General features: G+C 35.4%; 1 protein-coding gene across 2 annotated transcripts in view; it reads left to right on the top strand.

The window, feature by feature from the left end:
- Positions 1–22,510: 22,510 nt before the first annotated feature.
- LOC131050967 (28 kDa ribonucleoprotein, chloroplastic) overlaps positions 22,511–27,397 on the top strand; it is a 75,943-nt gene continuing 71,056 nt past the window's right edge. Inside the window, exons 1-4 of one of the 2 annotated variants that reach the window (XM_057985290.2) lie at positions 22,511–23,157; positions 23,908–24,009; positions 24,147–24,404; positions 24,841–24,891. In XM_057985290.2, coding sequence (XP_057841273.2) covers positions 22,735–23,157; positions 23,908–24,009; positions 24,147–24,404; positions 24,841–24,891 — 834 coding nt within the window. In that variant the 5' untranslated portion in view covers positions 22,511–22,734. The remainder of the gene's footprint in view (positions 23,158–23,907; positions 24,010–24,146; positions 24,405–24,840; positions 24,892–27,397) is intronic. The other variant, XM_057985289.2, reaches the window with a different exon arrangement.

Here is a 27,397-nt window from a genome sequence, read left to right as displayed (position 1 = left end):
CCACTAGTAGGCCTCCTTTGATCCATGTTGAGGTGAGGTTGTTGCAAAGGTTGATTTTCCATTATTTGAGACATGTCAAAATCATGAGGGATCTTGGCTCCGCTTTGTGCCATCACTTGTAAGAAGTATTGTCTATCTCTCCTCATTATTTCCTCAACCAATCGATTAAAATGGGGATCCATAATGGAGTCTTCCACTTCTGCTGAATGTACAGAAAAGTTGTCCATATTATCATTGTGTGTATCATTGTTGTTTGTAGTGTCCATGTTCTCAACATTTGAAATGTTTCTATAGGCATCCATGTCAGGTAATGTAGTATGATCATAATTGAAAAAGATATCATTGTCAAACTCATAGGAACTCGTGTTTGCAGACTCTTGAGCCTCTTTAGTTTCTCTCCTAGATTTTTGGGAACGAGTTTCAACCATGAACTAGGTATTGACCAAGATGTTTGAGACTAGATGAAAATGGAAAGAGTATGGAAGACCAAGAGTTGGATGGAATGTAAATGAATCTGAGGTGTACTTGCAATGTCCAAAGTGTAAGACCAAGTATGTATGTAGTAGAGTAAGTGTGACTTCCAAAGAGATGATAGTTTCTCTTGATGAGGTAAGTTGACCTTGATTCTAAGTAAGACCAAATGAGACCCAAAGGTAATAGACCTTGTTGAGGGACCACTTAGCAAAATGTTGTTGTATGTAGTGTGTTGACAAAGTATGATGAGGACAAGAAAGTGACCTTTTGACTCAAGTTTAGACAAATGTGAATGTAATGCAAGATGTAAAGCAATGAAGGACTTTGTGAGACCCAAAGACAGGTTGAATGCTAAATGAAAACCCAGAGCGATAACCTAGGAAGCTCAATAAGTCTGAAACTGATTGTTCTTGTTTGTTGGACTATAAAAAAATTTCAATTCTGAACACAGACATGCCTGTATACTTCACAGACGTGCTTAAATGACACAAACATGGTTCTGTCAGACACAAACGTGTTTATGAGATTTTGTAAGTGCAATGTTGCTCAAAAGGACACAGACGTGTTTTTGCCCTTCACAGACGCAGTTATATGACATAGACGTGGTTCTATTAGACACAAACGCGTTTCTAAAAACTTTATGCAATTTTCCCAATCTGTGAAGTTGTTTGTTGTGACCAAATCTAAAATTTTGACTCTTTTTCATGACAAGAGGACACAGTGTTGATGAGGACACAATGTTTGCAAGTGTTTAGACTCAAAATGACTCAAAGAAAATTATTTTGTTTGATGTAAAATTGTTTTGCATACACTTGAAGACACAAAAGACACAATGTTTTAATGTTTGGTCTTGAATGTTTGATTGTTCAAAATAAGACAAGCACAATTCTTATGGTTGGTCAAGACAATAGTTGTTGATTCCCACATGAGGCTATGCTATTCAAAGCGGATACTTAGATGCTTGACCCCACTGGCTCCACCCTCGGCACTCACTTCTTGGGGCAGCCAAGCATCAGTCCCCATGAAAACTCCTTGTGGCAAACTTTGTATCTCTACTAAGAACCATATGTGTGTGGGCCACTCTAGAGGTTCGACCTCCTGCCCCAACAACTAGAAGGATTTTGGCTTCTAAAACAAAAAGGTGCTAGTAAGGGCATCCGCTCGTGTGACCATACATGTGGCACTTTCAGCTCTGTAAATATAGAAGGCTCCCAGCCGGTAGGGGTTACGCCCTACAACTGATCAAATAAATTTGATCAAACGGGTTTATGGGGAGACATAGTGTCGGTATGAACTAATCAGCACACGTTATCCATAGTTTTCACCATGAATACAGTTGTTTATAGTGGTTCAAAAGAGGTGGGTTTTCCTTGCTACCACTTGGGTCATTCTCTCCTCACTAGTAGTCCTAATGACCACACGGGGAGACAGGCCCTCTAAAGATGAAACAAAAAGAGCCTATTGCCCAAGACACAAAAGACACTGGTTCAATTTTAGTGCACCAATTGAAGTGTTTGATAATCTATGAAAACAAGGCACACAATGAAAGATCAAAAACCCTTGCCAAGGTCCTACAACAAATATTTATTAGTAGTTTGGATTGTTTCAAATGATCACCCCTTCCTGCAAGCACAAAAGTTAGGTAAATTTTTAGGTCCAAAAGACTTTATGAAATAGGGGCCTTCAACAAAATGATTTTGCTTTCAAAACAAGCTGCACCAATTTCATTAGATCTGAAGATGTTAGCTCAATATAAACCAGATCTAAAATCCAAATGTCGAAAAACCGAATCAAACAAGTCAAAATGCAACAACTGAACATAGACGCGGTTCTACGTAATACAAACGCTATATAAATGCGCAGACGTGGCTAGATCTGACACAAACGAGGTTCTTGAACACAGACGCGTCTGGCAACCTCACAGACGCGAATAGGGAACACGGACGTATTTCCCAAAATCTGCAAAGGAAAAATAAAATACTGTCGAAGGTGCAGACGCGATTCCAGATGTCACAAATGCAGTAGAAAATCAAAAACACGATCCGAATGTATGCAGATGCGAAAATATCAAAATATTGTCAAAAATGTCAGATCTGCAACTTAAAAACACAAAATTTGCAAAAAAAGATGTTAAATGCAAAAGGGACAAGAGTCCCACTGGGCGTGCCAAAATGTTTATGGTGAAAAGTGGAAACAACAATATTGAAAGACTAAATAGATTCAACCACAAAACCCTAGCCTAACAACAACAAAGATCCACCATAACATATGAAGATTACCTAAGACAATGCAAACTAAATGAAATCACAAAGATTATACCATCACATGTCCAATAGGGTTTGGATCTCCATTCTTCCTATCTCCATTGATCTTGCTTGATATATTTGCTCTCAGATTTTATGTGTGCACAAGAGCTCAACAAAGAATGGAAATGTGGTTGCAAGTAGGCTTGATCGCATACGAAAGTTTGAAAGCGTAGTGTAGTCAATTGATCAGTTAGGGTTTGATAATGAAGGAAGCGTCTCCTTATATAGAAGACACTATAAGAAATGAAGGGATAATATTTAGAGGTGTAAAAGATAAATGGTCGGCTATGATTAGAGGGTAGGTAAAAAAAGTAATAAAATAATGAGAGGGTGGGTAATGTAGGAATTAAGAGATGAATGACATGTGTCATAGGTAGAAAAGGCTAATGAATTAATTAAATAAATAAAGATTTATGTAATTAATAGAAGAAGTGAGATCAATTAAATAAATAAGATATTTATTTAATTTAGGAAAAGGATAATTTAAATAAATAAATATATTTATTTAAATGAGAAATAAGGCTAGAAGAGGATAAATGAATTAATTAAATAAATAAAGATTTATTTAATTAATAGAAGAAATAGGCTAAAGTAATTAAATAAATAAAGATATTTATTTAATTAGACAGGACAATTTTAGGTGTCTACACATCCTATCTTGAATGAAGCAATCCAACCACTTGCTTCTATCTACTGTAACCGGTTCTCTACATGCTCTCCAAGGTTTTGCAAAATCAGGGTCATCATCATACAAGGTCTTCAATTCCTCAAATCCTAATACTGTCACTCTCATCTCTGTCAGCAAATTCCTTCTCCTACTCAGTGCATAAAAAACTTTGTTAGATTTCCCACTTCTATTCTTCAACACAAAGGTGTAACTCTACAAAAATTCTACCCATCTCATATGTCTCTGATTCAACTTACTCTAACTATTCAAATAATGCAAAGCTTGATGATCTGTATACAACACAAACTCCTTAGGCAACACATAATGTCTCCACTTCTTCAAGGCTTGAACTATGGCATAAAACTCCTGATCATACACTGAATATCTCCTCCGGGCATCATTCAATTTTTCACTGAAATAATCTACTGTTCTCCCTTCCTGACTCAAGACTGCTCCTATTGTTGTTCCACTTGCATCACAATCTACTTGAAATACTTTATTGAAATCCGGTAAAGCTAACACAGGCTGCTGAGTCAATTTTTGTTTCAACAACTCAAAAATTTTGTTTTCTCTGGTGGTCCACTTGAATTCCTTCTGATCTCCCCTCATGGTCTCAGTCATAGGGTTACAAACTGAACTGAAATTTCTAATGAACTTCTGGTAGAAACTAGCCAATCCATGAAATGATCTTACCTCTCTAATGTTTTTTGATGTAGGCCACTCAACAATTGATTTTTACTTTCTCATGGTCCATCTTCAAACCATCCTCAGATATCACAAATCCCAAATATACTAACTCATCTTTCATGAAAGTACACTTCTTAAGATTTATCAACAACTTTTCTTCTCTCAACCTTTGCAAAAATTGTCTCAAATGCAACAAATGCTCCTCTTTTGTCTTACTGAAAATCAGAATGTTATCCAAATATATAATAACAAACTTACCCAAAAATTTCTTCAATACCTCATGAAAGTACTTGGTGTATTAGTTAACCCAAAAGGCATCACCAACCATTCATACAGTCCTTCATTTGTCTTGAATGTTGTCTTCCATTCATCTCCTTCTTTGATCTTGATATGATGATATTCACTCTTCAAGTCTATCTTTGTATAGTATTTGGCTCCGCTCAAACAGTCCATTATGTCAACCATCCTAGGCAAAGGAAATCGGTATTTCTCTATGATCTTGTTTATTGCTTTGGAATCGGTGCATTTTCTCCACTCTCCGTTCTTATTAGGTGCTAATATTGTTGGTACTACACAAGGGCTTAAACTTTCTCTTATCAAACCTTTCTTCAACAGCTCCTGCACTTGTCTATTCAGTTCTTCATTCTTTGTCGGTGGCATTCAGTGTGCAACTTTGTTAGGAAAAATAGCTCCGGGAACCAAGTCCATGCAATGACTGATACTTCTCATAGGTGGCAATCCATCAGGTACATTATCTGAAATGATGTCTTCATATTCTGTCAGTAAATCTATTATCTCTTTTGGTTGTTCCTCTTCATGCTCTGGATTCTCAGTCTTCTTAGGAACTAAGGCAAAACACACATTCTCGTGTCTCAATCCATCTAGGAATTTCCTTCCATCCACCAAACAAATTCTAGCATTCGTACAAACTTCACTCTTCAAAGTTTCCTTCAAGGGCAACAAGGTTTGCTTCATCCCATTGGCCACAATAGTGTATGTATTCTTCCTCCCATCATGTATTGCCTATCTATCAAACTGCCAAGGTCACCCAACAAAAGATGACAAATATCCATAGGCATAATATCACACAAGACTTCATCATGATAATTTTTAATTTCATCAAACATTGCTCACTTACTAACAACTTATGTTCATCCTGAATCCATGCTATCTGATAAGGCTTAGGGTGTTTCAGTCTCTCCAAATTCAACTTATTCACCATCTCTTCTGAAATAATATTATCTGAATTACCACTATTAATAACAACTTTACAACACTTACCAAATACCTTACATCTGGTCTTGAACAAATTCTTCCTCTGCAAGGGCTCTTCATCTCTCCTGGTATGACACAAAGCTCTCCTCATCATCAACAATTCTCCATCTTCTAGTTTATTATCTAATCTAGTGGGGTTTTCTTCCACCACTGCTACTCTTTTGGAACTGTCTATCTTCTTACACTCGAAAGCACGATGTCGTTCTCCTCCACACTTATAGCAAGTTCCTCTAAATATTCTCTTATCTTCTCTTCCAAAACTCTCATTCCAGTGGCCATCTAGTTTTCTCTTCCAATAGAATTTTTTATCATCCTTCCGGCATAAATTACCTTCTTTATTCACTTCTTTGTCCTTGTTCAGATCTGTACAGGTTCCTCTACCTCCGGTTTATCCTCTTCCTCCTTGAAATCTTCCTCCGAAAAACCTTCCACCTCTGCCTCTCTGTCTCTACTAATGTCTTTTGTTTAGTTTCTCTCCCGCCTTCAGGGCATACTAGTAAGCCTCTTCAACACTCTATAATTTGATCAAACTGAGTTCATCTTGTATAGACACCCGCAATCCATTCAAATATCTTGCAACTTATTCAACTTCATCATCAACATGTTTGGATCTGATATTTAACTTGTAAAATGCTTCGTTGTATTCCTTCACACTAGATTCCTTATGTCTCAAATTCTGCAACTTTTGGAATAGATTCACTTGATAATCAACTAGCATAAATTTTGATTTCAACTTAGAAATCATTCGATCCCATGTCTTAATCTTCTCTTTACCTCTTCTTTGTCTATCAACCTACAAATGCTCATGTTATGCCTTGCATAACACACCCCAACTTTTCACTTCCCGAGTTGGGACCCCCTTTCTACTTTGTTTTGTCTTTTCCCTATTTTCTTTTCTTTCGCACTTCGGAACCTTGAATTTCTGGGATCCCGAAGTGCATTTTGTTCCTTTTGTTTCTTTTGCTTTTTTTGACTTCGGAATTTTAGACTCCTGAAACTTTGAAGTCTTCATTGTTTTCCTTTTGACACTTTGGAACTCCAAGATCCTGAAGTGTCGCTTCGTTGTTTGATTTCGAAACTCCGGAGTCCCGAAGTCCTGTGTTTTCTTCTTGGAGTCTTAAGATCCCGGAACCTCGAAGCCATTTTCGTGTCGTTGCATGTTGTCATCTATGCCTCCTCTTGTTGGTCGTTGTTTCATCTTCGTTGTGTGTTCGTCTTCTTGTTCATCGTCGTTGTCATTTTTGTCGTCAGTTGTTTCATCTTCTATAGGTTGTAGGCTTAGCGTAAGGTGAAAAGATTCGCAAAATAAATAAAAAATCGAAAAAAACCAAAAGCCCTAAAAAGTGAAAAACACAAAATCCCTAAAATTTTGAAAAATGTCAAAATCCAAAAGAGAATCAAATATTTGCAAAAATACAAAAAAAATACAAAAAATAAATAATCACGAAAAAACAAATAGTTTTGAAAATGAAATTTAAAGTTTATTCAAATTAAAATTAAATATTAAAATTAATTAAAATTTATATTAATATTTTAATTATGTTTACACTCAAAGTTAATTCAAAATTTTAATTATGTTTTGAATTTGGATTAACTTAAGATTAAACATGTTTAAATATTAATATAAACTTTGATTTCAATTTTAATATGTAAAGTTAATTTTAATAAATTTTAATAACTTGCAATAAAATTAAAATTGAAAACTAGAAATTGGAATAATTAAAACCTGAAGTTTTAAAACTTTAAAGAGTTTGGAAATGAAATACTCCAGAGTTATCGACTCCCAGAGCATGCAAGTTCAAAATTTCAAAATCCCCAATTCCCATAGTTCCGATTTTTGAAGCTGGAAATGAATTCCAAAAAATTCCAAATGAAAACTAAAAAATTTAAGGGCAATCTGGAACTCCGGACCTCCGGAGCATGAGAGAGATAATCATTCAATACTGGGGACTCAGGGAGTCTGGAACTCCGAAGTCACTCATTCTCTGGCATGCGAAGGGATAGAAAGTCTGGAACTCCAGACTCCGGTGTTTGGTAGGAGGGGGTTGTTGTTGTAAATAAAAGTTGTGTAGTAGTAATATTTATACGAAAACAAAGCCCATCTGAACAAACACAGTGTTGAAATAGTTGAAGGCAAGAGAGACGCATGGGAAACCATGTCTTTGCAAACCAAGGGCAATGAGATTTCAGTGATACAAAGAGAGATAGGTGCAACCCCCTGGAACAACAAGGCATTAAGGAATGATGTTGCCAATAAAGGTGGGGTGAATAGAGTGATGCACAACAGTGAATACAAGTTGTGTTGGACAAGAAAATGCATCAACAAGACATAGCACAGTGAGTAATGAAAGGAGGCATTGATACAAAGATAAGAAAAAAGGGATTTTAAAAGCCAAAAAATGAAAGTATAGAGCACCAACCATGTTAACAATGCAAACCAACTCAAATAAACTTGTTTGCAGAAATATGATCCCATCAGAGATAAACAAAACAGTAATCACAACAAAGTAATTAGTTGCCCCGTAGTTCCGAAACTCGGGAGACACAAGAAGGAGCCAAAACATTTGGAAATATGAAACTCGGGAACTCCAAACCTCCGGAGTATGAAAGAATTAATTACCCAAAACTCCACACCCGGAGAACCCGAAACTCCGAAAGTGTAATGAATGCAGAAGCTGAAATCGGTAAAAGCTAAGTGGAAGAGCAACAATCTGGAATCTCGGATCCTCGAGGTGGGGAAGACTAAAACAAGACTAGGCTTTGACTCCATAATCCCCAACCTCCGAAGAACATGAAAGCATGAAGTTCCGAAGTCATTTTGAAGAGTAAAATCATTGCAATGCTTAGCAAAGGGATAATGCAATACAAAGAGATAAAATAAAGAGCGATGAAAGAAATGCAAGAAAACTTTGAACAAGGGAAGAGTAGCCATAAGACAGATAATGTGCAATAAAACATATGTTCCAATATAAAATTAATGGAGCGCATCGATGGAAATAACACATAGCGCTTAGAAGAGGAAGGTCGTGATCTCCATCCAAAAGGTAGGCATGGCCGTCCAAAAGGTAGGCATGGGAAATGTATTATGATCGGTATGAAGAGTGATAAATTTCCCAACCTGATGTAGTAGATTAACAGATTGAAGAACATTGATTCGATGAAAAAGCCTTAATTAGGGCAAACCAAACAATAGAATGATAAGAACTTAGGGCAAACACAACATTGGAACGATAAGAACTTAAGACGAACCCAAAAAAAAAAAAAGTGCACGCATCTCTACCAAAAATTACGAGCATGACTCATTTGTTGGCATTATGTGAACCGACATGAGCCTTATGTAAACTGGCATGAAGACATAATGATATTGTATGTTGTCATTGATGTCAATATGAGACATAGTGTGAACCGGCACATGAGATAAGTGAAGAAAGAGATACCGGCATATGTGTGAACCGGTATATGCCAAAGTGAAGCGGCACATTTGTTCAAAGTGAATCGGCATGCAGTATGGGAACTGACACATGGAAACACTGTATGACTACCGGTTGGTAAGGCAACTTCCACTTCGGGGTTTCCGGTTGGAGTATCTCAAGTCTGTGTGACTCAATCGGTGATCTTTGTGTGATGAGTTAGTAGTATGATGGAGGACAGATCGTGTTGCCACATAAGCTCTGTGCGCATGAAGGATCTTGCATGAAGAAGACTATTCCTATCTACCTCGGGAATGTGCGAAGTCTGTCAAATAGTGATAATGCATGATGGGTTATCAACCACTATGAAAACGGTGGATAATGGACGATGGAGAATATCTTGAGATCGACTCAAGACTGGTGCATTCAATGCAGTATGTTTCAACGGTCAGGATCGAACCATTTGAATTTCTCAACCTAACAGGTTTAGGGTTTAGGGTTTTTGCTACCGACCTGTATGTTCCCTATAAGGTCGATGTTAGGTTTCTGTCTAAAGGTGTTGGCAAAAAGTTGTAAGTGTGTATCCAACGAAAGTGATACAAGATTCTTGCTAGACCATAGGAGAAAAGAGATACCTGCAAAGTGTATGTGCAGAAGGAAAAGAGGAGTCTAAATGGATCTGTATTAGTATTAAGTACTGTTAACAGATCATTGTAATACCTGTTGATCTCTAACCACTTCAACAGTTGCAAAATCCCCTAACAGGGTAGCCTTAATTGGCTTGATTCAAAATCCCTTAAATCGGGTGGTCTTAACCGGCTTGCTGTAAATCCCTTAACTGGGTAACTCGAAGCTAATGAGTTCTGAGAAGCTAGAGAAGCTTAGGAGATCCTTTCAGCTATTGAGTTCTTAAAATCCTCTAACAAGGTGACCCTACCGGGTTTAACCCTTAACCGGGTATCCCTTAACCGGGTGATCCCTAATAGGATCAGTTCCTACCGGAACCTATTGTAATGTTCTTAACCGGACAAGGTTCCTAACAGAGCGAACTTCTAAAGAGTTCAAAAAGCAGCTTGTGGGTATTCATCGCCACCGTGGTTTTTCCCAGTTGGGTTTCCACGTGAAAAATATGTGTGTCATGTGAAATGCTTTTGTCTTGTGATGCTTTGTTTTATCTATTATGCACATGAAGTTTCTATGTTTTGTGCCTGTCTATAAAACATATTGAACTCACTGTTGTGAAGATTTGATGGTTAGGTCTACTAGTTCATGCATGAGAATATTATGATAATGTGGTATTGAGCTAAGAGAAAAGCTTAGTAAGTGACCGGTTCATGACTGTTTGAGTTATTCTGGATGCTACCGGTTGCACTCTGTTTTACCGGTATCTCTGTTTATCAGTCATTGTGAGTGTTTTCTGTCAAATCGGTTTTGGACTGCATTTGTGTCTGTACTGATTCACCCCCCCCCTCTCAGTACCGGTTTGGTACTAGTGGTTCATCATTGAGTTATCATCATTGTCTCTACAAGGAAAAAAAAGTAGAAATATTAAAATCATTCTTGCAATTGTATGTTTGTCTAGTCAAAGATTTATTTTCCCCAACCTTCCAAGTTAAAAGCTTGTAAGATGTGTTGTATGTTAATTTTTTATTAATTAAAATATAATGGATTCTTTAAAAAGTGGGATTCAAATCAGCTTTTAATTTAAAAGTAATTATTGATTTGAGTTCATTTATATGAAGTATTTATAAATTAACTACCATTTTTGTGTGCTCGAGGAGAAGTGGAAAGTTGGACCCACCATGCAAAAAAATAAGGGAGTTACTAAATTTTAATTTATTTTAAAATTTAATAAAAATGATTTCATAATAATTTAAATCTTTATGCACTATTATTTAATTTAAGAGATTTAAATTATTCTATTCAAATATTCACAATGAATTAATTCTTTATTTTAAATTGTGAATTTATAAAATAAGTTGGCACATTTTTAGAGATGAATTGATTATTTTTCTTGTTTTAATGTGCAGATTTAAAATAGTTTTATATGAAGTATTTGAGTAGGCTGCCATTTGGGATGCCACATAGGCAGCCTCGACCGAGTAGGCTCGGCTGAGTCCCCCAAGCAATAGGACCCTCCGCGAGTGGTCGCGTGGGGAAGCGACCGCTCGCTTCCCCACCCTTTCTTTCCCTCATATATTAATGAGGTCATTTTTTCATTTTTTTAAAACAAAAAACAATTCATTTCAATTTCAATTTTTCTTAGGAAGTTGATTTTTTCAGGGCGATTTTTTTTAAGCAGGTGATTTTTTCTCAAGGAGGTGATTTTTTCCAAAGGAGTTGATTTTTTTCTTAAGGAGTATTCACTTGCGATTTTAGGATAGCAAATTTCAATACTTTGTGTAATGGGGAATAAAAGAAATAGAGCAAAAAAATATGATAGTATAAGGGATGATTTAATGAAAGGTCATACAAAATGTAATCAAGAGAAACCTGTTGATGTTGAAAAAGATCATGTTGATGTTGAAGATGATGCAACTGAAGTAGCGGAAGAAATTGGTACTAGTCAAGGTACAAATTTTTCTTCTGTCATGAGAAATTTGATGGAAATTGTTGGTGTAATTAATTATTCATGTTGGATATTATTACACTTTACTTAGGATAATGCATTTCATAGTAGTTTGGGTATGAGACACTTGGGTGTTTGTGCCACATTGGGATAGTGTGTGTAGGAGAATTTCTAGCTTTTATGGTGTGATCTTGTTACTACTTTATCATATCCACATATTGTGGAGTGATAATTCTACCTTCGGTGGGTGATCCACCTCATGTGGAATATTTTACTATTTCTCCTACCTACCCCTACCTACCCTTGCATCTCATTGAACCACATGTCATCATTGTGTGCTCTCTTATCTCTTAGTCTTGCCTTTATAAGTAGGCTCATCTACATTGTATGTAACAACAACAATCTTGATGATCCAATTGATCACATTTTGCATCTTGATAGGAATACCGTTTATTCGTGTCACATTTTGTTCTCTCCTATTTGTGCTTTCCATTGCCTCTAGATCTTGGCAAAATCTCACAGAGATGACTGATGATTCTCTTATCAGTCAAATTTCATCTGAACACATGGTACTTGAGAGCACAATTAAATTGCATTGCAAAAACATGTGGGAGGAATATTTTTTAAAAAAAATCTATGGTCGAGAGAGCACAATTATTTGTAAAGTTATTATGGAAAAGAGAAATGACTCTTGTTTTGGAGTTGTTGGGTGTCGATAATAGGAAAAGCTCAGGAGGTCATGTAAAAGAAACAATAGTTGAAAATTTGCAAGATGCATTGAACCTTATTAATACCACAAGTCAAGGAACTAACTCAAGTGATGCGCGTAGAGCGTTGATGACTACGATTTCTAGTAAGAGGTTGTCACATAAAAGACAAGTTACAACAATTTCTGAATTACTTCATATATCTAGAAAAAATGTTCAAAGATATATTAGGAGGAGAAATATGTTACCTGAAAACATTGAAATGAATTGGGTAAATATTTGTAGACTTCCTCAAAAAGATAAAATTTTAGAAGATGTAAGAAGACTAGTCATTGAATATTGAACCAGCCACTTCTATGTTTCTTCCAATAGAAGGGACACTATATAGATGAAAGATGAAGAGACCGGTATGAATATTTCACATCCTAAACATTTTGTAGATACAACACAAAGTGAACTATTTGAAGCATTCAAGGAAGAATTTTCAGATGTGAAAATATGTTAGAGAATGTTTGAGAGGTTGTGCCCTTGCTTTGTACGCATAAATAAGGTACGTGAAACTTGTTGCTATCGAAATCATGTTGAGTTTCACCTATACTTAGAGTCATATAAAAAAGATATGGCAGTACTTAATCCAGTTATGGTCATCCTTGGAAGTACGACACAATTTGTGAAATTAATTTTATGTGATAAATCAGAAGATTTAGATGACTTCAATGTACAATGTATAAAAAGTACATGCATTGGTTGTGGATATTTGCAAAAATTTCCATTACAAATTGAGAATATTGATGTTTCAATGCCAATTTTGTGGAAGAGATTTCAATATGAGACATATCAAACTAAGATAGGAGATGAATCCAAAAAAATTGCATTGAAGGAGAGTGAATTGCCCTACCTTGATTTTATGAACATATTTCATACTATGATTTATCCACATATCCAACATTGTCATGGTGCACGATGGCAAGCTAAACAATTTCATGATTCCAAAATTTGTTTTCCACCTAGTTGTATTCTTTCAATTGTAGATTTCTCTGAGAACTATACATTTTCCCCTCAATCGCAAATTCAAGCTCAATATTATCATACTGATCAAGTTGCAATATTTGTGCAAGTGACCTATAGACGCGCACAATTTGATGTGGATAGGGTAGAAAACTGTACTGATCCAAATGAATGCATTATCATCAAGGAGGTTCATTTCTACATTAGCGATGATAAGGTTCATGATAGGAGCTATGTAGCTCATTAAATTTGCAATGTTTTTTGAAGGTCTTGCAAATCGCAGGATAAATGTTTCACAACACTAGATTTGGTCGAATGGTTGTGCAGGTGAGTACATAAGTTTCAATTCATTTTAATTTATATGTGTAGACATCTAAAAATGGTCAACGCTTGTGGAGTCATACTTTAACATTTGCGCATTGCCTTATTTTAGGGTTCTTGCGTTGCATTAACATTTCTTCTATGTTGCGCACTTGGTCTTTATCATTTGCGAGCATTGAGTCCTTCTTCTGCATTCTTCATTTGTCTCATTTTCGAATATGGTCTTGTCGATAACAATCTTCAGTCATGATTTTGGTTGATCTTATCCTGTTGCATCAATGTGCGTATTCATTTGTCATCATTTTGGACATCGTCAATCCTAATTAGGGTTTTGTCCTCTTATCAATCTTGTCATCTGGCGATCGATTTGTCATCGATCGTTGTCATTTTCAATCTTGTCATCTAGCGATTGATTTGTCATCGATCATGGTCATTTTCAATCTTGTCGTTTTGCAATCTATTTTGTCATCGATCCTTGTCCTCTTGTCAATTTTGTCATTTTGCGATCGATTTGTCATCGATCGTTGTCTTTCTCAATCATGTCAATTTGGATCAATTAGTCATTATTCCTCGTCAATTGGCACATTTATCAATCAAATCACTTATCAGCATTGGTCCTTTGTCAGTCAAAATCATGATCAAATCGAATCGATATCAATTATCTTTTGTCATGACCTAATTGTCATTCTTGCATTGCTAATTCATCTTCTAGGGTTTCATGATTTAGTCATTTAACCTTGTTTGTCATTTCTCCCTCTAGGTTAAATAGTTGATTTATCCTAAGTCTTCTTGTCACAATTAAATGTTTATTTAATTGGCTAACTAATTCCTCTCTCTTTGTGAATTAATTAATAAATGAAAAATTGTTAATTAATTCACTTAATTTCACCTAATTCCTAATTTCCTAATTTTCATCAATTTCAATTTTCTAATTTTCTAATTTCTAATTCTCAATTCTATCCTATTTTTCTCCTAATTTCATGGGAATGACATTTCAAGTTGTCATAATTTGTCATAATTGACAATCAATCAATTTTGACATAGAAATTTGTCATAATTTTGTCAAAATTATCAATCAATCAATCTTGCATAGAAAGTGCAAATTTGTCATAATTTGTCATATTTGTCATTCTTGATTTGAAATTTCCTTTCAAATCTCTTCATGCTAATCTGATCTTTTCTCCAATTTGTCTATAAATTGGATGAATTTCTTCAATCAAGGTCCCTGGTCGAATCAATCACGCTTCTAGTACCCTTATGCTGTCATCATGTCTTGCTTTCACATTAAGCTCATGCACTTGAAGGTGAGATCCACAAAACAAAGCTATTTGAAGGAGAAAGAAGGACAATGGAGCCGCATGAAGGAGACATCTGCATTTGGTTTGCTTAGTTTTCAATCTCAAATGCCTTGTTCTCATGTTTTCATTGAGTGTAATTAGGATTGATCATTGCAATTGAGTTTTCGTGATTGAACTAGACTAATGTTTATATTGCTTTGATGATTTCCACATTTCCTATCTACAATATGTAAATTCGTATTTGATTTCAATTTGATAAATTTTATTTTAAATGTTCAATTGTACATGTACACGACATACAACTTTATGTAGCAAGACAATTTAAATATGCAAAAGCCTTTAATTGGCTATCCATGCAACATGCTAGACACAATGTTAAGTTTTTGTGGAACTTATTTGAAAGTGGACATGGAAAAGGAGAGCACGATGGAGCAAAAGCATGTGTGAAGCGTGCACTTCGCCAACATGAACTTGCATGTACTGTTAATTTTGTTTTCAATTTGTTGTATCTATTTCTTAATATCATTTAAAAATAAGTGCACATGACATCTCTAAGTTCTTTTATGTAAGTAATAGCATAGAGAATTCAAACAAAATTGTTGAATGGTGTCAAAGTTATTTTGCTAGTTGGGACATGCCATACAACAAACGTTATTTTTGGGAAGTGAAAGGTAAAATATTTTTGTTCTCAAGAATTCTTAAAAAATTTCATCAATTGCATTTCACTTTTATCCTAAAGTTGTTGATCTAAAAATGTGCAAATTTTATTTCATATTTGTAACAGGTATCGATCGATCTAATCCTTACAATTGTCAAACAATTGATGGTATTAGAAGTTTACATCAAGTGATGACTACAGGACACTACAAGATTCCATTGATTCAAGTAAGAGAAAAATCATGCTTTTGTGTTGACTATGTTGAGGACAATCCAATGAGTCAATGTGAGAATATTGCAAATGGATATGTCTCACAATGGGATACGAAAGAGTTAATCAAAATGCCTCCTTATGAAGATGATGAAAATGGCATAGACATTCACGATCCTATATATTCAATTGATTATGAACGTGTTTCTAATTTAGTCGTTACAAGTGCGCGTGTGCATACATGTTCTTTTATTTAGTTTTAATTTAGATCATAGTGATGTTCAAATTTAATCTACATCTTACTTTTGTTCTAAATTTATATGGTGTCATTTGGATGTACATACATAGGTGATATATTTGTTGTGGTTGCGGATCCTGACAATGTGGAAGGTGTAGATTATTATCTACTAAGATGCACAAAAGAAAAATTCAAATTTCCAGAAGTAAAGTTGTAGATGGTGATGGACAATCATATCCAACTGGTTAAGTTGTTATAGAAGGCTCCTATTATCAGCAAACTAAGATAGACAAAAATGGTGTTCAATTTATTGAATACATGCTTGGAAAAACAATTCTACATTACAGTCACTTGGTTATAGTGACAAAACTTCAATTTGAGACATTGCCAAAAAAAGGACATGTCAACCAAAAGTGGAGGTTACCTTTTGAAGAACATGAATTTTTTTTGGAGAAAATAAAAGATAGAGAGGATCCATACTATATGTATCGGGAGGTAACTTAGGCTATCTAACTTGATTTTGTAGCTCATACTTTTATATTTGAACTAGAGTTTGAACTCATGTTTACTTTGAACTAGGACTGAATATATCGGATCATATCTAGTTTTTTTTTTTGACATGGTGAACAATGGTTTTCATATATTGTTATGCATGTTTGGTTGAAATGCTTTTATGTATGATTACATGTATAGTCATAAGAAAAGTTAGGTATAGTCCTAGGATGTAGTCTTAAATAATGTTAAACTCTAGATTAATATCAAATCTTAATTATTTATTCTAGATAATATACACAAACTTGTTCATTGAGAATTTTAAGACCTATCTAGTAATGCACAACCTCATAAAGTAGCTCTAGAGGTCATCTAAAATTTTATAAAATTATTCTTAGTTAATATGCACATCAAACATGTAGAAATGTAGAAATGATTTGCATATCAATCTAATTGAAATGTAGAAATTCTTCTTAGTTGATTTTAATAATGAAACATGTAGAAATATAGAAATGATTTGCATATCAATCTAACTGAAATGTAACACATGAAATTTGAACATTGCAACACATAAAATAAACATGTAACAAATTATAAAATTTCTATAAACATGTAACACAACTAAGTAGACAAATTCAATAATAATGAGTTCGAAAAAATTGAATGCTAATTTAGCATGTATTATGATCCCATTAAGACATCATTTTTCGACTAAATTATGCACTAAATAATAAATTATAAATACTAAGGAAAGGTGTTGATGAATTAGGAGAGTGAGAGCACCTAATTGAGAGTGAGAGCACATTGTAACACATAAATAAAACATGTACAACACATTATATGTCTATAAACATGTAACACATGAAATGCCTAGATAAACATGTAACATGTATGAAATGTCCAGGTATAATGTCTAAAATAAGGCTACAAATGCAATGTCCATAGTTCATATATAATAGCTAAATGTCCATAACATGTATACTAGAAATGTCAGATATACATAATAGAAATGTCAGATATATCCAGAATAAAAGAAGCAAGCATGTATATAACAATAATGAGCTATGTCGCGCCCTTTCTCGATCCCTGATCTGATCCGTCGCTTGCTCCAGGGGCCTAAATTGTGTACACAATTTCCATGTTAAAAAAATTATATAGTGGATCCTGATGAATAGGAAAAAATAAGACACGTCAATTTAAATATAAATTTCCTTGTGTATCCTGATGAATAGGATCACCAGGTGCCTGTAAATCTCCAAATCTCACGGTCATCATAATCTCTTGTAATATATATTTAAAATGAAAAAAATATGTCAGTGGTAGTGAATACATAGAAACTTTATATATACAACTAAGTTAAAATCAAAATTTAGTTTCTTACCTTATTCCTCTCCTCGAATGCACACTCGATGCCAGATATCTCTGAAGAGTGTAATGATACAATATCTGGATCAATAAAGTCATCCATAAGAAGAGATGAAAACCTCATCGCCGAACTCCCAGAGTTTGTTGTGTAGGATGCACTGTAGTCTCAGGAGTTGTAGGAGGTATTGAAATATCCTCCTGCCTGGAACTACCAGGCTCTAAATCTCCTCCACCATGGCCGGTACTAGTCGAGCATCTCTGAAGTACTCATCCAATGAACTCAGACAACTGCTAGGGAGTGATCCCATGTAATGTAAAGAAAGCTTGATAAGCATCCACATGATCACTCACTAAATAGGAGCTCATTTGGCACAAATGATCCTTCAATAACTGTGCGATCTATGCAGGCGACAATAGCTCATAACGAATATATGGATCATAAAATGGATCTATCTCATCAACAATAGGGACAATACGAGAACACAACATATATATCCCCACGCGATCAGAAGTCGTCTCATCAACCTGAGTAGCAATGTTGACAATGCTAGAATACATGCCAACGTGTGCCTCCTCAAATGCCATATCACCAACACCACCTGTGACCAAATCTAAACCTTTCAAAAAAATTGAAAGGTTCTGACCCACCATTGCCCTCTTACTAGGGGGTTGTGTGACACAATGTCTAAATCTCTCTACAAATCTACCCCTACCTTGCCCAGCATGTTGTGGAAAGTCTGTGTAGTCAACATCATATTCTAGATGAAATTTTGCATACAATTGTTTGGAGAAATATTGTGGTAGCTCATCCTTCTGCGGCCACCTATGATGTGTTGCCAACCATCTAGGATATATGAATGGTGCGATAATAGGATCCTCGCATCTAGTGACCCGATATCCTCTAACCACAACCATTTCCATGTAAAATGGGAACATGGATTTCACATTCACTGCAAAAACATCTCTATCTATTTTTTTCCATTTAATCGTGCCATAGACAACGTGAGATAAAGTCCTATAAAAATGCTCAATGTGAGGGTCATCATATGGGTTGTATGATTGAGCAAGCTAAATCATATGCATCGGCTCATCTCTAATACATTCCAATTTATCCCTATTGGCCAACACAAGAGTGTTATTTAAAGTCCCATGTAACTGCACTAGAGAGGACTGCATTCTCAAAATAGTCTGAGTATGAGCAGTCTCTGAATTCTCAGGAGTACTCTTAGGAGTTTCAGACCTACATGAGGTCTGCTGAGAATCAGGATGCACACTCTGCTCAGAAGAAAAATGTTGTAAACCACTAGAAGCCATATCTATGTGATGTGAAATGTATGAATGTGTGTGTGTGTGTGTGTGTGTGTGTGTGAATCTGCATGTATACATTAAATTGAATTAAAAATAAGTTCATATACAATGTATATCACAAATAAGATGAACTATTGTACAAATATGCTTTAAACATTTTAAACAAAATGAATCAAATGAATTGCGACCTATAGACATTGAAACTTAAAGATTACATTGAAAAACAAATTACATGAACATACACATGAACTTATTTAACATTTGTATAAACTTGAGACGAATCACGTGTTATATAAACATTGAGAAATTTGTACATTCATACATGAAAACATTCTAAACTATCTATCCTAAAAAAAAAAAAATCATTTCATCCACATACCTCCACTCAAAACTTTTATCCTAGCCCTTCAGTACTATGACATGTATACAAAGTAGTTCATTGCTTCACAAACTTAATATAATTGTATAAAATATCAAACTCTTTTTTATAAAAAATCATCTTCTGATTTCCTATGATCTAATGATCCGGTGAACTGTGGTTATTGTAGATATGGAGTAGTGTGTTGACATTGATGTCAATCTATGATAATAAATGTTCTTGTTTAGGTGTCCTAAAAGGATTTTTTTGCACTAGAAGTGATGATGTGTTGGCATTCAAGTATCAACATATGTTTGCATATTTGAAAGTTTATGGTTGGATGTCAAAATATGCTAATGATATGTAGTTTACAATTGGATGGCGAATGTGTGATGTTATGAAGTTTATGGTTAAATATTATCTCATTTGCATTGTTTTTTATATATTAGGTGTTTTGGATTGTATTTTTTATATCAGGTGTTTTGGATTGTATTTTTTATATGTGTTCTTCATTTGCATAAAAAAATTAAAAACTTGAAAAAACACAAAAAAATCTACTTAAAATGTATACATATATTATTAAAATAATTAAAAAACAAAAAAAACAAAAATAAATAATAAATAAGCCTTTCGGCCCTACCTTGCTCGACCGAAGGATTTCTTAGCCTCCCTCCTGCTCCAGCTATTTCAGATTGTGGAGTGCAGTCGGCTAGTATATGTAGGGCCCTCAACTGAGTATACCCCGCCACCCATCCTACATGTAGGCGCCACGTAGACTCGACCGAGTAGGATTTTTTTTCCTCGCACTTAGCCTAAAGTGCGACACAACACTATACTTTCACCCTCAAAATATAGAACAGGACACAACCGGAACCTCAAATCTTAAGATCTATCTTCTATGCTTATTCTAACTTCTTGATTACATTCTAATGCTATATTACAATGATTTATACGATCCAAAGGGATCTGGTCAGCCCCAAAAGGGATCAAAACCCGAGGAACAAGACCTAACGTGCAAAACCAACAAGGTCGGCATCTGCCAAATAAATTCCTCTGAAAAATCCAATGGATGAAGTGTAGATCACGAGAAAAGGTTGGCTACATGCCAAGGAACATCAGTATCAACACTCAGGGCTCCACAAGCTACAAAAGGGGATTCGGTAGATCACCAATGCAAATAGGTCCAGACAACAGATAACAAAAAATTGTCACAGAAATCGATAACAGAAAACTGTCTCGACAACCGGTAGCGATAACTTGTTGGAAAATGATCCAAATGCTCCACGGTTTGGGAATAAGGAAGATGATCAAGTCTCCAAGTAAAATCCAACTCCATAGGTTCCGGTCAACCAAATTCGGGACACACAGAAAGAAATGTTGAAACTGCAAACATAAAGGAAATATTTTTGGTTGATGCAAGATTGCTATGAACCGGGGATGCTCCTGCATCAGAGAACCACCAAAAACAACATACTTTGTGGAAAGAACAAAATCCACGAACACATGAAGAAGACAAACAAAAAATCACACGCTATAAACAACAAGATTTGAGCCGTGAAAGGATAGGGAAGAGGCCAACAACGCCACAAAACAACTCGCATAGAGATAATCCTCATCTTCCTTTGGATCTCCATTTTTCCCCATCGTCTGCATCCTCTCCTAAAGCCCTAGTACCGCCTCCACGCCTGCTTTGTCGCCATTCAATTTTATTTATTTATGTAGATCACTTTGACATGCTAAGTTGTTATTCATGGATATTTTAGATTTTAATTAGATGCTAATGATGGAATTTTTTGCTTTGTACGTTTGTAGATGGAGCTATCATTACATGAAGCACACACAAATCATTTTTCATTTCCATGTCTATTTTATATTTGCTTGCTATTTACTTCAATTTAATTACTCATTTACTTTGATATTCATAACTTATGGAAATTCTCATGGGTGAGAGTGTATCGGGAATACTTTACCCCACTTTTTAGAAGTTACTTTTACTCCTTGTCCCTAGTGCATTAGTCTAGTGTCCTTTTGTGCAATATTTGGAACATGTTATTGATCTGATTTTAAGTTTGTTTCCCCTAATATTATGGATCTAGAACTAAAATATGTTAATTTTAGTCTTGGTTCAAGACCACAACAATAACCTTAAACATGGCTTAGGACCACATGTGTAGCCTCAAACCACCTTTTCAATTTTAAAATTAATTATGGACCCAAGTTGACTTATCTCGAACTAGCCATCTCTTGCTGACTCAAACACATAATATTCAAATTTGAAAATTAGGGCGTTGCAAAAAAAAGATGGTCCTAGATTATTTTGAATCACACGATATTGTTGTTTATCCATCATTTGATCACATCTAGAGCATTGTATCAACATTTATAGTCATAAGGTCATACATATGCATTTGTATACATTCTCCTTGACATGTCTACAGTCTCGTTCAAAATCACTGGATCAATCAAGGGTCTTGATTAAGGTGCAAAGATAGTCAATTCCCCTTCTCTAGCATAACAAGTTTTAATGGTAATATTAAGAAGCACCATTTCCAAATAATATACATAAACAATAATTTCAAGACCATAGTTGCATAGTTCAAAGCTACACGATGAGTTTAAGGTCACAAAATAGGTTCTAGTATGCAAACATAGGTTCAAGGCTGCAAAAATAGGTAAACCATAGATGTGGGATTGAATCTTGGTAGAGTGAAGGTTAACTTCTAGTTTGTTGGATCATAGCAACCATTAATTTGATAATAAAACTTTGAGTGGTATTATAAAATACATGCTACAACATATCATTCACTTATAACATAAAATTAAATACACATCCCTTTTTTGTTAATATCATTATATTTCAATGTTATTTCTAAACTCTAATCTTTTTATTTAGATTAATTAAAAAAAATATTAAGACAATAACTTTAAAATACATCCAATTTTTTTTAAATTTTTTATTAAATTAATATTAATGCTCACCATTTAAATGAAAGAGATATGAAGAAATACCATACACACACATATATATATATCCTAAACTTTATTTTATATCCAAGAATTACTAATCCTATTATTCTTATATTCCTTTACTTTTCTAATTCAAATTTTTTTTTTTATTGTTTTAAATCTATTCTCATTCTTTCAATTCCTGATATGAATTTTTTATTTTAAATTTGAAGGAAATCCATCTGACCTGGACTCCCATTAGTATTTGGTTCTAAACGTTTGGTTCTTGGCCATGTTTAAAGACTCTTGTAAAAGAATCACTCCAAATACGTAAAATGACCTAAGAACTACACACCTTATCCATTCCATTCAATCTGTATAAACACAATCTCCCTTCCTATGGCTGTGGTTTCATTAAGCTCCCATTGTTCAGGAAGATGGCAGCGTCGTGTTTGTCTCTACCAACAACTCCTTTCAATCTCAATCACAATGCTCTTCCCTCTGGAAGCAGGGTTCCCTCCCTTTCATCATCCATGTCCATATCAACAATAACATCGTTGCCATCCTACAGTTCTCTTCAGCTCTCCCATGTTATCTCTGCAATTGTGACCTGCAAAAAGGTTGTTAGAGTCACTGCATTAGCTCAAGATACAGAACAAAGTACAGAAAAAGTCAATTCAGAGGACACCCAAGCAGAAGATCGTCCAGAGGGAGCAGGGGCAGAGCAAGACACGGAAGGAAAAATAGCAGCGACCGCCCCCGAAGGGGTGAAACTTTACGTGGGTAATCTCCCCAGGTCCTGTGATAGTGCACAACTAACTCAGATCTTTCGAGAATTTGGAACTGTGGATTCTGTGGAGGTATTTCTTTTTTCTTTTTGACATACCAATTAACATGAACATCACACCCACATTGTTTTTTAGGTACAAGGCTTTCGTAATTATCTAGGAGCAAGGATTCTTTGAAAGCCAATTCCTCATTATATTGTGAAGTGGGTGAGGGTTCAACAAAATATCAACTCATACTAGCAAGTAGTCATTGAAAACAAACTCTAACTTTTTTTAGTTCAAGCAAAGCCAATTACTATACAACATACTCCTAATACTCTCTTAGACAGCATTATCTGAAAGTCAATTCTTCTGCCACATCCTCCTTGTTGCATGGTATGGGGGAAATGATTTGAAAGTCAACTCTTTTTACTTCATGCTTATTTGGAAACAAGGATTTAGATAACTCCTCTTTCATATTATCATGGAGAAAAGGTTCATTAAAACCAAGCTCCTGGTCGTGCTCATTTAGAGCAAGGTTTCATTGAAACCCAATTCCTCATCATACCGATTTGAAGCATGGATCCATTAAAACCTAACACCTTATGATACTGTCTAGTGCAAGGATTCACTGAAAGTGAACTCCTCTGCCCCATCTGCAAAGATCTAAGAGGGTGTTGGTTTTGAACCTGGGTCATCATTGTAATAAGTACTCATCTTACAACCATACCTCATCTTGACAAACTAAACAGCACAGATAATTGTGCACGCACAATATATATGTTAATTTAAACATCAATTCTTAATATACGATTTGATATCTCACAATCTTAGCATCCTCAGGTAATTTGTAACGAAGAAACTGGGATAAGCCGAGGATTTGCCTATGTAACAATGAGGAATGAGGAAGAAGCTCATGAAGCAATTGATAAACTGCGAAACTATGTAAGTCTCATGAAAGAATTTTGAGATTATTCACATCCTTGCTTTTCTTTTTAGGTTTCTCTACATGGGTTCTGTTGGCATTGACATAAGTTTATTGCATATTCTTATTTTCAGCTGCTTGTAATCTGGTTATGCAGGATTTAGGTGGTCGTGATATAATTGTAAACTTACCAGAAAGAGTACAATCCACAGGAAGTGGAATCAAGATATATGTAGGCAACCTTGCCTGGTCAGCAAAGAGAGAATCTATCAGAGTATTATTTAGTCAATATGGGGATGTATTAGGATTAAGACTTAACTATGATCGTAAAGATGGAGTACCTCGTGTCTATGGTTTTGTGTTTCTATCCACTAGATCGGAAGTGGAAGCTGCTGTTGCTGCATTGAATGGGAAGGTAATTACTTTCGGTGGTTCTATGCTATTAGACTTTGTCAATTACTAGAAGGAAATAATTTGAATAAATTTTTAGTCTTACCTTGCCAAGGGTGATTCCCAGACTAATTCTAGAATCATTAAATAACCGGAAATCAACTCAACACGATGGAGGAAGTGAAAGGGTTTCCGATACCTGCAAGACGACATCCGTAACATGCTGATGCAATAATGGGCTAAAAATCTAAACTTGGCCTCAAGCCATCAGCATCTGGCCTCGATGCAGCCAAAAAATTATCAATATTTTGTCTTTTTGTGACCTAATCTTATTAGGATTCTGTTATGTGGTGAACATTTCACTTTTTATGGCATTTTATACCTGTACAAGCTTTAACACTGTGATACTTATTCATTTACCAGTTCAACTGAATCAAATTTGTTTGGTGTGTTTTGTTTAGGAATTTCATGGACGGCAACTGGTAGTAAGAGAAGCCAAACCATACAGCAAGGTATGCTTGTGCATGTTGATTTCTGGAAACCATTTATTTTTAATCAGATAGATCCTTTGTAAATTTTCATATGTAAGTAGGATTTATACAAGAAGGTACACACAGTTGCTCTTTGGTCAATGTGATCGCAGTCCATGTTTTAGGGCTGTACAGCTAATATCAAAGGAACCTCTAGTGTGCATCCTCCTTCCTCTGTATTTACTGATTTTATATTTTTCTCCTGGTATTTATCTTGGTATGCTTTCATAATCTGTTGTAGTCCCTCAGTTTTAGCAAGTCCTTGCTAGATAAAAACAGCCTTTACATGTAAAACATGGTGACTGAATTGTTCTTTACCACCATTGTTTTTTATCAGTTGTCTATTAGGCCACAGACCTTGATGACACTTGCAGTCTAAGTACAAGGTTAATCTATGTTAATTTATCACATTAAACTGCCCGATGCACTGACACTTGATTTTGGCTTTGTCGTGTGCTCATGAAATACATATTCCAGTTCATCATAATAAAAATAATTAAATCGATGACTTGTTTAAGATAGTTGATACTGCTTTGTTTAGAACAATTTTTGACTATCGAAAACAGCTAGTACTATGTAGTGATAAATATTTGTTGATTGTAAAATGCACTTATCCAGGTTGGATGGCTTTATTTTGTCTCATTTATAGCCTTACAATCAATTATACCAAAGGAAATTCATTGAAGTGTTTGTTGGATTGATTAATGTCTGGCTCGTTCTTCCAGTATTTAATAGCGATGCAGGAATAAATTATTGAAATATATATGTGAAAGGTAATACTAGAAAAAATGCTCAAAATTTTGGAGTATGTATCCACTATCCATTGATATTATTGAGATTAACTTTTTAAGAGTATTCTTGTGGGTATATTCCAGAAGCACGCTGTTTTGATATATTATTGAGATTAAAGTCTTCACACATGACCCGAGTTGAAAAAAGTAGTGAATCAACAATCCACTGCCATAATAAGGATCTCTCCACAACATCATTGGAAGCATAAATATTGATAATTCCAAAGGAATGATTTTCAATACTTAAGAGGATCTAATTCACCTTGTTGGTAGGATTGGAACCTTGATCTACCACATGCTGAAGCTACCTCGGAGAGAGAACGGTGACAACCCCTCCACCTCCAACATCATGATTGGATAAATAGAGGAATAGGCTAGCCAAATGACACAAGTAGTAGAAAGCAAAAATTTAGTAATCTTGACCTCCTATAAGTAAAGAACATCCAAAACTGAAAACTTCTTAAGAACATCTCTCATTGCATATTTCCTAGGGAGGTTAGTGAAACCTCAAACATTCTAGGAGATAAAATTCATTGATGAGAATCAAGAGTCATGCCATTGCTACTCAACTCTTCAAGTGAGGAATAGCAATTTTCAATTTTGCAAAAACTAATTTCTAGAAAAATATCCAAACTGAATGTTGGAGATTGACAACCTCCTTTTTTCTGCAGTATACTCTCCCTCCTACATCCGTTCGAGCAGATTGCAAGAGTGATTTAAACTCCTAGTAGAAGAGGGAGAATCAATTGGTATTTTTGGCTGCAAGGATAAAACAGATGCTAGTTGTGACATTCTGGAGAACTGTGGTTTGGTGGAAGGTTCTTCATTGGAGGGAGTGACCTCATTTACCTTCTCAGAAAGGTTTGAAGACAACCTTGGTTGCACTTGATCTGTTGGTTGGTTCGGCTTGGAAGGGGTTTTGGCCTAAGATTCACCAGTGCTCACTACTTCTTTTTACATCTCCCAATCATAGTCCACTCTTTACTAGATTTCGGAGGAGCCTCAAAAGGCTAGGAGAAGGGCTTGTTACAAGGAATGACTTTGATACTTTAAGGTCTAATTTCGAATGTTTCAGGTCTGATTTTTTCTGTATTTTTAGGTCTGATCTGTGAATCTCAGGTCTGAGTCCTGATATCTTTCTGCCTTAAGGTCTGATCGTGGATTCCATCAGGGTAGGCAAACTTGTTGGATTTCATATCTTACCCAAGCCGAGGATTTCAAGGTGTAAGGAAGGTGCTCAAGAGTGGCTGGGCTTTTGGGTGGATAAGGAATATGCCGGGAAATTGAGGAGGTCAGGCATGTTCCTAAGGAATGGTCAGGGATTTGGGTAGGTCAGGCATGTGCTGGGAACTCAGGGCAGTGAGGAATGCCATGACTTGTGGTCGGGGATTTAGGAGTGTGAGGCATGTGCCGGGCTTTCAGGGGTATGAGGAATGTGCATCTTTCATTTGTCTTTCACCTTCAACATTGGGGATTCCATCACTCTATTGTCTTTCAAAACATCTCACCTTCAGCGATCACATCCTTGGTTTTCTAAACTTTTCAAGTCACCTTGCTAGGTCGGGGATTTAGGGGTATGAGGAATGTGCTGTGGGGAAGGAGGGTTCAGGCATGTGCTCAAGGAATGTGCCGGACTTTTTGATGGGTGAGGAACATTGTCAAGAATGTGCATGACTTTTGAGGCAATGATGAACATT

This window comes from Cryptomeria japonica, chromosome 11, assembly GCF_030272615.1.
Source record: "Cryptomeria japonica chromosome 11, Sugi_1.0, whole genome shotgun sequence".
Lineage (NCBI taxonomy): Eukaryota > Viridiplantae > Streptophyta > Pinopsida > Cupressales > Cupressaceae > Cryptomeria > Cryptomeria japonica.
The sequence above is the reverse complement of the archived record's forward strand: the minus strand, read 5'-3'. Positions and strand labels throughout refer to the sequence as shown.